Genomic DNA, 15,234 nt, shown 5'->3' with positions numbered 1-15,234 from the left:
TTGTCACACCTAATCACTATGCAGTACCTTAAACTGATAATGAATAGTTAGTTTGTTATGTATTAGATAGTAAATTAACCATATCTTTGGAATGCTTCATTGTATCATCACAAAATTTTCACACAAGGTAGATAACCACTCAGTGCTTCATTGTAGCTATAAAAAATAAAATTGGCCAATGTGCCCAAATGTATGGTTTTCCAAAATAGGGTCACATTATATAGTTATACAACGGCCACGAGTGCTCTGCCTGATATAAACGCACGAGCCTGAGGGTCGTCAGGCCCGAAGGCAAGTGCGTCTATACAGGCAGAGCACGAGTGCACGTTGTATAACTGTTATGTACCACTCACCTAATAGGTGGGGAGAGTCTCACAAGACAGCTGTAACACTTATAAAGGCCAGGTTTCTAACATCGATTTGGGTAACCAAGCCGGACGTTGCGATGACGTTCCCCCTGCAGTACTGCAGCCACCTGAGATACTGAAAGCTAGTACGCTATGGGTTATATCACTAACCTGCATTCGCTGTTCTACTCTCATCATGTAGTGCTCAGCATGCCAGCGTGATCACTCAATCGCCATATAGACTAAGCACCAGACTAATCACCATAGTGATTCTCTCGAGCGAAAAAAAGCAGCTAAATAGACGGTAAACAAAACCTAACTACTAAACGATACTAGTCTAATTCTTACTATTCACACTGGCTAAACTTGAATCTGGTGGCATGACAAAACTGGTTACCACAATCGAATGTAAAGATTAGTATTATTTAGAATATATTAGTTTTATTGAGTCATTGTCGAAGTGGACTACAGTTTAATCTGGGCTAAGATGGCACCGACTAGTAAGGTGTATAAGTACGTTTATATATGTAGACTAGAGTTGTGGCCACCTGCGTTGGCTTTTTCGATCGCCATTGGCTGCTTGTAAACATTATACGTATTGGTGACGTTATGGCCCACAATCGACCTTTACATGTCAGGCTATAAAAGAATTCAAGTGATCTGTGAAGTGTCTTTCCACCTATTAGGTGAGGTGTCGTAGTGGTCTTGGCCACCGGCACTTGTGCTATGCTGCACAAAATCACAGCCTGCGGTCGGTACATTATAAATTATAATGCACTCGTTGCGGTCTACAAAACCGCAACCAGTGCATTATAAGTTATAATGCACTTGCTGCGGTCTGCAGCAGTGCAATATACAAATTATGGCACTGGCGGTGCCTTTGAACTTCCCACACCGAGTGGTACATATGTGTATGAACACCATAGAGCATTTAGGCATCTCGTACACATATGGAACAATCAATTGTTCCTAGTTACAAATTTTGTTGGTGTTTACTCAGGTCAAATTACAGTGAATCCCATAAATGTATGGGATACATGTATAGAGGTCTTCCGAAAACAAGTATATTTACAGGACACCATTACATCTTACCTTACACCATGTAATATCCGCAACCATCTCTTTGAGAATTATTGGAAATCGTGTGAAAATAATAGATGTGCTTCAGACTTCTGGACGTATGAATTTTTCTAACTTGACTTCAGCAATGGTTGTTAGAGAATGTTTAAAGAAGCAGTGAAGGATGGATGTTTATCAGTATGGTATATAAATGCAGCGCTATAGAAAAGTCAGTGACTAAGTATGCTTTAGTCGTCAAAAAGATTTTGGCCAAATGTGAAATTTGCCCCACCAACCACAGTTAAGCAGCTTTAGTCACAGACAATATGGATATATAGTGGTACTGTTCTATACCATATGCGTATTTTGTACCATACGCGTATGGTACATACCATATGCGTATACGCGTACGGTACAACCATACGCGTATGGTACGGAAAATCGTACCATCTGAGTATAGCTAACCTGGTATGCGTATAATATCAAGAAGAAGGTTTTTGCACTACCGTACCTATTGACTACGCCTGATGGCACTCTGCTGCTCGGGGAAGAGGGAGGGGGGAGGAGCTAGTCTTTCTGTTCAGTGAAGATCGAGATACTCTAATAGAGCAATCATACACTGTTAAAAATAAAGAGTAACCACCACTCTGAGAGTTCCCAGTGTAGGGAGGATTTAACACCTCATGGAGAGTAACCAACACTCTGAAGAGAATAACCATTACTCTGAAGAGTAAGCAACACCACCTTCAGAGCATGTGTTACTCCCCAGTTACTCCTTTAGAGTAATGGTTACTCTCCAGGGGTGTTAAATCCTCCCTACACTGGGAACTCCTTGAGAGTTGTGGTTACTCTTCATTTTAACAGTGTATATTTTATTATTATTATTATATGATTGCAAGACCTCGCACAGCGAGTATAAATGCAATATTCAAATCAAATTATATAGCTACAGCTAACTAATTACAATTTTACAGTTCATTTATAAGAAGGTTGTTAAACACGGTGATAGATGAAGCTTCAAAAGTCTCTGGTTGCAAGTTGTTCCATATATAGCAGTGGAAGGAAAGAAGCTGAATTTATATGTGTCAATTCTAGTGAGTGGCTTGGTAAGTTGATCTGATTACTGCGATTAAGATATAATTTACTTTACCGCATGATGCAAACCTATTTAAAATAAAGTATTCCTTAAAATAAAAGAATAACATGATATCTCGCATAACTATATATAAGTGATGAAACTGACATGACATCTTGATTTAGGACAATATATGATAAAAACAATCATGAATTCATCACACTTTTGGCAGATCCAGTCTTGAATTGACAGTGTGTTAAGTCCTGCTGATCTGGTAGGATCTGATGAAATTATACATTGTCAAAACTAATAAAGGTCAATCATCTGGGTTGGAAGCTTTACGAAAAACATGATAACACCTAGCTGCATACAGTATAAGTCTGAAAAGTATAATCAAAGGAAGGGGATTAAATATAATATGTCTTGATTTATACGTAGTCATTGGTGTATATCTAGCTATAACAATGTATCTCGTTGTCTGTTTAACATTTCATTTCATCAAAGCATCTGACAGTTCCACAAAATACATGCAATAGAGCCATCACCCATATAATTATGATGGTTTATGTAAGCACCTGTGGATTATTTTCTTGATGTCTTCTGACTTTTGTACATATTGATTTATTGCCTCGTCCTGCTGTCTACTGCCTTATTTGTCATGGATTTCCATCTTGCATTTTTATAATAAATGACTTCATTTATCCACAGTGTAATTGATTTGAAAGTACACAAGCTGGTATACTGTATATGTTCTTTAGAATAGTTAAGTTAAAATGACCAGATTTGTGAAAAGGTATATTTTCCACACATTTTACATACCAGAAAACAAAATGGCATAACACTTGACTCCTTACACTGATAAACTTGCTCTTAGTATCAAAATGCAGATAGATACTAGTAACTACTGTACTGTACACTTATGGATAATTGCATACAGGCAATTATAAGGTATATGTTCAAAAACTTACGGAACCCCGAAGTTCAAAATATACATGGGTCAAATTTTATCTGTGAAAAAGGTACCTTTTTGCAAATCCGGCCACAAATTATCTAGCTGTTGCATAGCAACTGCACACACTGACAACGTATGGTAAATTTTAATTTATGTTTCTTCTTCCACACAGTACATTGTGGCTGCAATTGCTACACATATATTGCTTCTTATTGGATTCATGATCCATTGTTGATACAATGAAAATTCAAAAACTAGGCCATTATTACAAATGCTACTCCTCCTTCATATCTATAATAGAGTTAATGATGTAATGTAATGATGTGACATGATGTAATATAATGTAATTTATGCATACCTGTAACATTAATATGTACTGTAGTTGTAAGAGTTAGTTGTTATTGTGTACTTTCAGTTATTGATTAATAATATTATATACAGTAGTCTGTTTTGCCTATAAATGGTCTGCCACAATTAGAACAATACCCACACATAATATTTATGTGTTTACAAATACTCCTGAAGATAGTCAAAGATTAGTACAATAATTAAAAGCTATGTAGAGCGATATTACCCAAAACTCTATACTAGGGGTTTCTCTATACTTGTATATATGAACTTTGTAAAAATGTGTTTGGGTTTAAAGGTGCCCAATTATCCCTTCAACATAAAACAAGAGCAGTATGCTCCTTGTCTTACTCAGAAACTGAAATTTGAAGTTTGATCTTCTAAAGCATTATTTAGGACAAGACATTGATTTCTTTTAGGCTGTAGAATTGTGCCAGCATATTGATATTCACGATTTTTCAATGAATATAACTGGAATGCATAGTGATATAAATGCTAAGCCAGTAGAGGTAGCATTGTAGCTAAATATAAACATAAGATTTTGATATAATTATCCATATATTACATTCTGATTGGTTACAACATAGCAACCATATTAAATAATTTGCATCCATTGGCAAATGGAGCCAATTTTTTCAGGCATATATATAGTACTTCATTAAATATTTTATTCTATTGTTGCTACATATAATCTATTGTTTACCTTTAATTTGTTAGTACACTATAATATTTATAGCTTCCACTTAAAAATGGATATTAAATATTTATGCCTGGTGGCACTAAAGGTGTGTCACAGTTGAGCAGACAATTTTAATCAGATGAGCTCGAGAAGTACAATGTATAATGATTGCTCAAACAGAGGAAGACCTGGAGAATGCTGATACAATAACATTGAGGGAGGTAGCAAAGAGATGTAACTGTAGAGAAAGTAATGTTTTTAGTTTGCTAATTAATGTAAATCTGCATGGCTGTAGCATATAGCAATATTAGACATTCTATACTCTAAGACTGATGCGCATAGTAATTAATTGTGCAATAAATTTTTAAAAACTGTAATTCGCTGAATCTTTGCTATTGAATGAGGCATGTGCATTGCCTGCTGAGATGAAGTAGGAAAACATAACATGGCAGAGATTTTATGGTGAGTTTATGAGTTCTAATGTATAGTTCAGTAATGAATGTATATTAAGTAGCATTGTTTTATTATTGTTAAGTGTGTTGTATAGCTACTTGCTACTTACTGTCATGCTTGTGGATGGGAAGACAATGTGTTTAGCTACTCTTATCTGAATGTACTCTTTAAAGTTAACAACATCCACATTAATTTGTGCTGTAGGTCCAGTGTGATGAATATACTATTTACAGTATGTATAAATTAAACAAGAAAAGTACGTAAACAAGAAATTGGATCCTCAAAAGAAGAAGAGTGTACATAGTATATAAAAATGCAAATACAGTGAGGAGCCATGTTGCACAACTGATGACACTTACGAAGTTCATTTTTCCAGTCAGTTATTAGCTTTGCACAAGCAGCATAATTATGTATAATTCAGTTAGAACTTACTAGCTACCATGCATGTGGTAATTGCTCTCCTTGCTTATTTACTCAATTCTGTTGTAAATTGTCAGTTATCCACACTTCAGTATAATTGAGAATATTATAAGACCATCTGCATGCTTCTGATAGCTACTGTATAAAGTAGCATACATGCACAGTACCATTTATGTAAAGTTCTGCAGACAAAGTGACATAAGATTTAGGTACATTAGTATAGGGCTATAATGGGTATTGCATGGGCGTGGCAAGGATAAAATGCATGTGTGTGCTGATGAATAAATTTATAGTTACAGCTCAGTTGTAAGAAGATTGTTGTGTTGAGTTCTAAGTTTGCTCAGCTAGAACTGAATGCTTGTAAAGACAGCCCATTGTAGCTAGGTGATGGCAAGGCTAGAGAAAAGGCATAATACGCATATGGTACGTACCATACGCGTATGTCTATACCGTACGCGTATGGTACGGAAAATCGTACCGTACGCGTATGGTATGTACCATACGCGTATGGTACATACCATACGCGTACGGTACAAAATACGTATATGGTATAGAACAGTACTACTCATTCAATAGCCAATTCGCACTGGTGGTTTTTGAAATGCTAATCCCATGTTTTATATGTCCATAGTGACCTTGGTTCCATGGCTATTACATGACGTTAGTTCAAATGTAATGGCTTTCCGTAAATATGTTTTTTTTGGATTCTTGTGAAATCTCTATAGCAAAACACACATATGGTACACAACAACGTTGAAACCGGGTCACTACTGCTGACCCGGATGACCCACTGACCCGGATAGCAATCCGGATTAATTAAAGCCGAGATGTGTTTCGGCTAGTCTCGAGCGAGCGAACGAGTCTACATTTTCAGCGTTCAATTCGTGTTGAGTAAATATTGCAACTTCAGCCTAGCTGTAGGTTGAAGACCAAAAAAAAAAAAAAAAGGTCTTCACCTACTGACAATAGCTACCCCTCACCATAGATACCCTCAATTTCGTGCTACATACTACACTTACTAACAAATGAGCGTGGCTGAGCGTATGTTGGTAATGCAATAAGTGGGCGTGGCTCACGAAAGAGCTACGCGATAGCGTTTATAAGTTTCCACGTCGTCAAACGAACATTTTCGTTTCTCACGTGATCCAATCCGGGTCAGACCCGGATAAATTGTAAACCGGGTCAGACCCGGATAAATTGTAAACCGGGTCAGACCCGGATGACCCGGAGAAAATGTGACCCGGATGACCCGACCCGGTTTCAACGCTGGTACACATTACCCACATGCTCTGACTTGCGTTGACCAATCCTCCTTGATTAATGGTGGAGGATTACTTGAAGGGTTAGATACACAAGAAGCCATTGCAGTAAGCTCTCTAAATGACTGTTCAATTAGAGTACTTGTATCTGAGAAAAGGTTCTATTCGAGTAATCTCACTGACTTAAGCCTCGCATACAGCAATGCACAACTCTACTCACCAGATTGCTGTCTCGTTGTCTTCATCTTCACGGTATTTCTTCCGCTCAGGCTTAGCTATATAACAAAAAAAAATTTATGTGATTATGACAGATATAGCTAGTGTTACATACGACCAACGGACGCCAACGGATGTAGCTACACAACAAACTACATGTAGTACAAAAATCGTACCGGAAATGAATGAAATAAACTTCGCTAGTGTTAATACCGCGAACATGACTATCATTCACAAATATGTCGCTCTAAACAGCACACAAATCGCTGAACAACACGAAACATCTTTCACCACGAAAAATACCGCGCGTTATGGCGTTTATAATACGTGATCGTTACTATGGTGATATTATTTTTGTCAAAATGGTGCCGGGAAGTTTTGATAACTTACGGGATGTGTGGATTTTAGATTTTACACCGCATAGTAGGAAGACCTTGCTTGATGCTGCAGCTTCAAGGAATACCTGTTTTACATGGATTGGGAATCATGCAGACACCTGTCACAATACTTTATATGCTGTGCACTGACTCCTGGTTACTATCTTGTACACTGTGTACATTTATTTATTATTTATTTAAAACTTTATGGTGTAAACACACCAAAGGCCTGAAGGTAACTTGTACCAACAGCCTTGTACATTACCCTATGTTACTTATTTACATATTTATTTACATACATACATACATACGTACAGTTGCTAAGGAGAGTTTAGATTGAAGGTGGGTGGCTGCAACTGATAAATTCTTGAGAAAGAAGTTAAGTAACATGTACAGTTGCTCTTATCGTCAAAGTTAATAACTTAATGATCATTGGTAGTAATAGGAGTCATTACATATGATTCTGTGCTGCTGGACCTTTCAATTGTGCCAAAGAGACTCTTGTTGACATAAATGTTGTTTCCTCTTAGCTTGACAAAATTCTTGTCAGTGCCATTCTGAGCTAATTGCCACCTTGTTCTCAGATAGACTGCTTCGATTGCTCTTTCATCTCTGGTCATGACAGGTTTGATTAGAATTGGTCTTGGTACTGAGGATCTTTTAGATAAGACAGATGTTGCATCAAAAGTGCGAAGAAATTTAATTAATATAGGTCTGGGTTTTGGATTGGAGGTATTGTATTTTCCTAGTCGATGGAAATCCCTAATAGATGACTTAGAGAGAGCAGGATCAATATTAGTAAGCACATTTTGCATGGCTTCCATGTCATGTTTTAGTCTAGTGGCTCGTGAACTGTTTGGTTGGGATTCTTTAATTCCATACATGACCACATTAAACAGTTTATCAGATTTTGCCTTGGGAGGTTCAACAAGACCTGAGGAAGAAGTACGAAGGTGATTATGATTACTTATTGGAGTTTCAGAAGTTGTGATGGAGTGGTTAGCTTCTATTAAATTCGGAGTTTTGGAAGTTGAGTTGGACCTGATAGAGTTGTTGGATTCCAAGCTAGAAATTTTTTCAGTCAAAGACTCAACAAGTTGTTTTAGGATGTTAATTTCATCTCTTTGATGTGTAAAAATGCAGTGACAACAGCGGTAAGGTTCTTTTGATTCATTACTAAGGATATCAAATAAGGTTGAAGATAGTCCACTGCATTTACGGTGCATCCAGGCATTACAACGGCCTTCGCAAAATATAGCCTCCTGTCCATCACTAGTTTCTGACCATTCTAAGATTGGCTCGTCACACACAGCACATATATCCTCTGGTTCAGTTACAGTTTCTTTGTTCTTGTCCTTTTGCTTCTTAGAATTTGGTGGGGTAAAATTAGCATGCCTTTTCCTGTCAATACCTCTCTGCTTACTTGGAGATGCAGCGTTCTTTGTAGACATTTAGTTGCAGTTTGAATTCAGAGAGTCTAAATAGTGCCCACTCGGGTCAGCAGAATCAGCTGAAGTATAGGATATATTGTAGAAATATGACTTCCCTTGTCATGAAATATTAGAAAGCACTGAAGTAAAGTGTCCTTGCTTCTTGCCTTGCCTAGGATCGGTTAGAAAGCATCACAGACAACATTGTAACACAAGTGATTCATGAAGTGAATAATTGAATAGGGTTAATATTCTTGTGACACTGTAGTTGGCACAGAAGCCATAACACCTAGCTACATAGTATTGTTATTGTTATTAGCGCTTTACAGTGAGTAGTGGAGAAAGAAATGAGACACAAAGGAGGACAAAGGTAAGTCCATCATGCATCCACTATAGTTATTGTCACTGCTGTAGTAGGCAAAAAGACATATCTTACGCCAAGAGTATATAATAAAAACCAAGAGTATCGAACGGATTGAAAATATTCTATTATATACTCTTGCTTACGCCTAAACTATATGTCTAACAGTGAAGAAATTATTAATCAAGTTATGTTTGGCTGGAGGCATCAGTAGTCGGTCAGTCAGTCAGTTGTTAGAAAATTCAGCTTAAAATGCCATAGAAAGTTTTTGGGCTACTCTGAAGGCATGTTTGAGTTCGATTATGCCTTACCAAATACTGCCAAATTAGTTTAATTTTTGGGCAGGAAAGTCCAGACGCTACTATATATACTGCAAGATTGAATTTAGTGGTAATACAAGTATCACTGCACACGGTAGGTACCCAATCACGACCATAAGAAGCGGGAGACTCAAATCATGGATCAAATAGCATTCCAAGTCAAAAACTACTGTAATTTTGCCAACATGCAGGCTCAATAGTAAAAGCTAACACCCTGCACATTGCCTTCTAACACAGTTTATAGTGTGGATTGATAAAGCTGTGTTGACCAGCCTGCCATGACAAGACCAGGTGGACTGGCATGAGTTGGCCCAGGATATGATTACAATGTGTGAGGATGCTCAACTTGGTTGACAATATTATTAGCCTTTCCAAGCCAGGATTTCTATGCTCAATATTGTCACTATAACATACTGTATGTGTTTCATGTAAATTGCATGAAACAGCTACTTAGAGGGTGAACACAGATGACCACTTTATAGTATTCATTGATATTTCTGGGACAAAAGGTGTTTAAACATGGCAGCCACATGCTTATTTCAACTGGTTTGAATTCTACAGAATATGCTTTGTAGTGTGAACAGGGTGTTAGCTAGCTTGTTCCCAGTCAATTCATCACAATAGGCAACAATTATTAAATGTTGCTGTAGCTAGTACAATGCCACGCAAGCACACTGCCTTTGTTTTAAATCTGCAACAAGAAATGTAACTTATGAAAGAACTAATTGTGCTTAAATTATTTATTTAATCATTGTTCTTCAATTTCCAAACTTGTGTAGCTATGAGTTTGATGATAGTGACCGTAATTCAGATGCTATCTTAAGTATACCATAAATCAGGAAAAATTCATCAAAATTTTCATCACTGGCTGTATATTGACAAAAATTAAAACGATGAATTATTTTGAACCATATAAATAATTTGCACATGTCAGAATATTTGATGATTATGCCAGTGACAAATATATGTTGTGTCAAAATTTAAATTTTCTACACTGAAATTTTCCTAATTTACGGTAATGCCATCATTGGACAACATGAATAAATTATAATAAACAACACAATGTTCACAATTACTGTATGAATACATATGTACAAGCAGATTTTTTTGGTATATTCACACAATTTTATTTATTTTTTTGGAGTTTTCTTTCTTTTTAAGTTTTTTGATCCTTCTTTCTTTTCTTTTTCCTTCTTTCTTTCCCATAAGTTTTTTTCTTTTGGTTGTTTGTCTAACAGAAACGGTTAAGTTTTCTTTTCCATCCACATTAGTTCCATGATGGTGCAGCTGGGTAATCAGTTGGAGGAATGTTGTCCTTTACTGACAAGTCAAATGATGATGTCACACACAGTTGAGGACTTGAAATTTCTCTGAAGATGAAAATTTTGTCTATAATATCGTCAACTACCTGTCACATTGGTGTTGACTTGAGTGGGAAGTGGTCTCCTCAAATTTAATCATAACACAGTTATCTCCTCCTAACCACACTGAAGTGTCACTCTGTAGAATTCGTTAATCATGATAATACCTCATGAAGGTTTACGTTACTGGTATATATGAATACAACCATTTGTTACAAATGAAGAACACTACAAGAAGGACCTCTGTAATCAAATCCAGCCACAACAGAAAACTCAAAAGAGAAAAACTCAAGCCCATAGCCTTAGCCATTATCAAGTTACGCTCATCTAAAGGCATCAGTCAGGTAGTCAGTCAGGTAGTCAGTCAGTCAGTCAGTAGAAAATTCCACTGAACAACTTAGATCTATAGTATACAGTACTACCATACGGTATGATATTTTATTGATATAGTTTTACAAGTTCACCTTTACTTGGTATTCTAATTGCCTCCTCTTTTCACTCAACAACCTTCGTAACTCATTTCTTTCCTCACAAACTTGAGAGTAATACATGTTCATTTTCTGTATGTTCTCCTCCAGACACTTGTTCCTACAGTACCATTGTTATTAACATAAAACACATGTGCACTGTACGTATAATGTTTTTACTAGTCACTCTTATTCTCACCTTGTTGTAAATGACTCCAAGTGTTGTAGTGTCTGGTGGTGTTTGTTGGCGATGTCATTCAATTCTTTAGTAACAACTTGTGAGTTGACACTCAAGTCTTCATAATGCTTCATGACTATATCCCTAGTGAACACAAGTGGATGTAAACAAAGCCGCCCAGAGAAATTAAGGGGCCCAGGGCAAAGAGCTAAGGTGGGGCCCCAGGGGCAAGAAGGTTTCCATTCTGAATCATAACTTCACCCAAGCTGTAAGTTGAAGACCAAAAAAAAAAAAAAAAGGTCATTACATGCTGACAATGACAATAGCTACCTCACCAACCATATCTCCTTATTTATAAGCTTGCTACACTGCTCTGAAGAATACTGGGACTGCTCTATTAGAGTATTTAGATCTGACTGCTCTATTAGAGTATATCAACCTTTTAAACAGGTATTCAAGGGGCCCTTCGTGGGGCCTCCTGGGGCCCCTTTCAGGCTGGGACCCGGGAAAAATGCCCCAATTTCCCCTTCCCCCCCCCCCCCCCGTGGGCAGCCCTAGATGTAAACATGTATGTAAAAACATTACATTACTATATGGTGTTTGTGTGTATGGTATGTATGTATGTGCCCCAGACTTGTAATTGTGAGGTTAAAGTTTGATTTCTGGTTGCTGCTGTTGGTTCCTTAAATGTGTTGGCGTGTGCTTGTGTGTGTGTGTGTGTGTGTGTGTGTGTGTGTGTGTGTGTGTGTGTGTGTATGTGTGTGTGTGTGTGTGTGTATGTGTGTGTGTGCATGCACATGCTTGAACAAGCTAGTACATACATATGGTGTAAATACATGTGTGCAGGCAGTAAATAAACATACCTTTCGTCCTTAATAGTAGCTGTGTCATCATCACTCTCTACTACTAAGTTGTTGTCTGGAATCACCTTGTGGTACATCACTTGGGAATTACATTTTCTGTTCAACAGACAAATGTTCCGTTTGGCTTGTTGCAGATCTGTTGTCAACATCTTCTTTTCTCTCATCAGTTTATGAAGCCATTTAACAAAGTAAGCCTTCTCTTAGGAGACTTGTAGGAACTGAGCATCCCTTACATGTACTGCATTCTCCATTAATTCCATCTCTTCCTTGCACTGGTTCAAACTATTTAACAGTAAGAGTAAGCATTTGACTATGCATGCATCTGCCATCCAATATCACAATGTGATGATTACCTTTGTACTGTACTGTTCAAAGTAGAAGCAGTGATTGTAAGCCTCTGATTTGTTTGCTTGTTAAATATCCTCAATTTGTTGTTGTTTTCTTTAAGCAGAGTAATATCTTCTCCTTCTCTTCAAGATCTTCCTCTTTCCTGTGCAGAACTTTGAAAAGTCTTTGGTCTGCTCTGATCATGCTTATATTGTGGTAATACATATAATATGTTAAATTCTATACAGCACATTATGATTACAGTGGAACCTCAGTTATCTGGATCCCACTTATTTGGATTCTCGGTTAACTGAACTATGGAAATGACTGTTCTATAAGAGTAGTGACTGTTCTATTAGGATAGTTGAACAATACTGATAAGGTGATTTATACACAGTTGCAGAGATATGGACTTTTCAGACTTATGGACCACTCCTGGTCCCAAGTGGTTCGGATAACAGAGGTTCCATTGTATTATGAATATAGTTATGATTATTTTGAATACGATAGCCTGCATATATGTTAGAATTCAGAATTTGTATACATATCTATACATGTCCCTTGACAAGCCATGTAGCTTAAATTTGGCCACCAGTCAATACTTGAAAATGATGTTGAAGCCCTTATTTCAAAATTGATTGTGACACCACTCAAATGTGGCTACTATTGAAGGTATACAAAAATCTACATTCATTTTGACTTGTCAGAACAACTCTTTTTTGTCAAACATTTTCAAGTGCACATCCACTATAATGGTAGCATATATACACAGAGATTACTCACTATGGTGATTCTTAGTGTCATTTCCTTAGGAATGATTACTGCAATGGCTCGCTGAGCAGTGAAAATAGGCTGACACTTTTCTGCCAAGCCAACAAAAGCATTAGCTTGCTCCTTCAGTGCTGCTTTTACACATTTTATTTTGAAAACATAACATTATTTTGGTTAGTAAACCATAATATGTACTTTTATCAATTCCAGTGCATCAATGGCAGTTGCCTTGCTTGCTTGCATGGAGGTGTACAGAGATAAAACCTGTTTTTAACCAGAATAGTATTATATGTATATATATATATAGAACAGTCAAATAATACTAAACTGTTTTCAGTTCATAATCTCGTGCTCTGATACGAATTCCATCACTTTTCTTTATAGCCGTTTCAAAACTATAATTTCATGCATGCAAGCAACATTAATGTAAACACACACTGTACCTGTTTCCTAGCTTCGACTACTCTAGTATGACAAGCCATCAACTCCTTGTTATGTTCATCAATTTCCTTCTCTGTCTCAACCAATGTCTCAAGACATTAATTGCTGATATTTTGTATACTGCATGGAGTAACAATGGAGAATAAGTATATACCACATTTTCCCAGTTATATGCAGGATACTAGGTATCTGTGTTTCATCTTAAAAATTCCAAACTGTAGGTCAAGCACTCCCACCACCACTTTAGCAATCAATATACCCTGCCCCTAGTAAGCATTAAGAAATCAACAATAGCACTGGAACAAAATAGAAGCTGGATTCATTTAAATGCTAGATTCATTTAAATGCTAGCTCCAAAATATTTATTTCCATTCATAACAACTTCATGTCTATTCCTGCAACTACATAATTATGGATCATTCCATGTCAAATCAAGAAGGAATTTAGGGTCACCTCTTGGATTTTGACGAAACTTAGTATGTTTGTAGTACCTGTGGTGCTAATCTGATTACCACTCATGCAAATTTTTAACTCCATACACACCATAGTTTCCACAAATATTTTGAATATTTCGTGAAAAATTGGTCCATCTCTAGTTACAACATCAATAGTAACTTCGCACTGTGTAAATATTTTTAAACACAATTTTCACAGATGGAAGACTGTCAACCTCTCCAGTGATCCCTAAATTATGGGATATCTACTTAATTATGGTTCAAAAGTACTCTATTGAAAACTTTAATCCTTTATACTTTTTAAAAAAGCTGCTTGAAATTCTTCAATTTTTTGTGAACAATGATTGGGTCATGGTCAAAAAATTTTGTGGTGGGACCACAATGGGCTCAGGAGATATAATGAATTATGTTGTGGTATGCAGTGGAATTTTGTAACCTATTATTGCTGTATGGGAGTGTACACCTCCAATAGCCACTTGCAACAAGGCCATGCCAAGTTTGTCTTACAGAGTGAAGGCATTTAGGTACAGTGCAACCTGTATTAGTGACCATCTGTATTGAAAGACCACCTACACGCTGCAGTTAATTTATACTTCTTTAATTGGATATTTATGTATAGTACCAAAGTATCAACGCTTTCCAGCAAATCTAAAAATGGTCCTTATTAGACAGGTGGACTTTAAATGAGAGCACCATGCATTCTTAAATACATGAATGTTGTATCATCTCTTCAGAAATACCTTATTTATTACATCAAATCCCAGCTGCCGTAGTGCACTTACATGCTTAGCCCCACTCCACACTATTGAAGTTATGTACTTGACTGCATAGGTACAACAAACCTCCTCAAATAGGATACCCAGGAACCTTGATAGCCAGGATTATGTGTTCATGATATCACTTTATAATTGTACATATATTTGGACCCAAGAAAAGTCTGCAGTTCTCAAAAATGAGCACTTTATCAATGGTCCAGGGAATAGAAGAGTTACATTGTAGGCAGTAGATGCATTGCTTGTACCAAGAGTTTTTGTATTATGAACACTTGTTTGCTGTGATGTATAGTACTGTAATT

General features: G+C 36.8%; 1 protein-coding gene across 1 annotated transcript; it reads right to left on the bottom strand.

The window, feature by feature from the left end:
* Positions 1-10,692: 10,692 nt before the first annotated feature.
* On the bottom strand, positions 10,693-12,329 carry LOC136239859 (uncharacterized). Its single transcript, XM_066030609.1, has 4 exons — positions 12,166-12,329; positions 11,324-11,446; positions 11,122-11,245; positions 10,693-10,796 (listed from the first exon to the last, which is right to left on the bottom strand). The coding sequence occupies exons 1-4, from the start codon at positions 12,327-12,329 to the stop codon at positions 10,701-10,703; spliced, it is 507 nt and encodes a 168-aa protein (XP_065886681.1). The 3' UTR covers positions 10,693-10,700.
* Positions 12,330-15,234: the final 2,905 nt, after the last annotated feature.

This window comes from Dysidea avara, chromosome 12, assembly GCF_963678975.1.
Source record: "Dysidea avara chromosome 12, odDysAvar1.4, whole genome shotgun sequence".
NCBI lineage: Eukaryota > Metazoa > Porifera > Demospongiae > Dictyoceratida > Dysideidae > Dysidea > Dysidea avara.
This window is presented reverse-complemented; position numbering and strand designations above follow the sequence as displayed.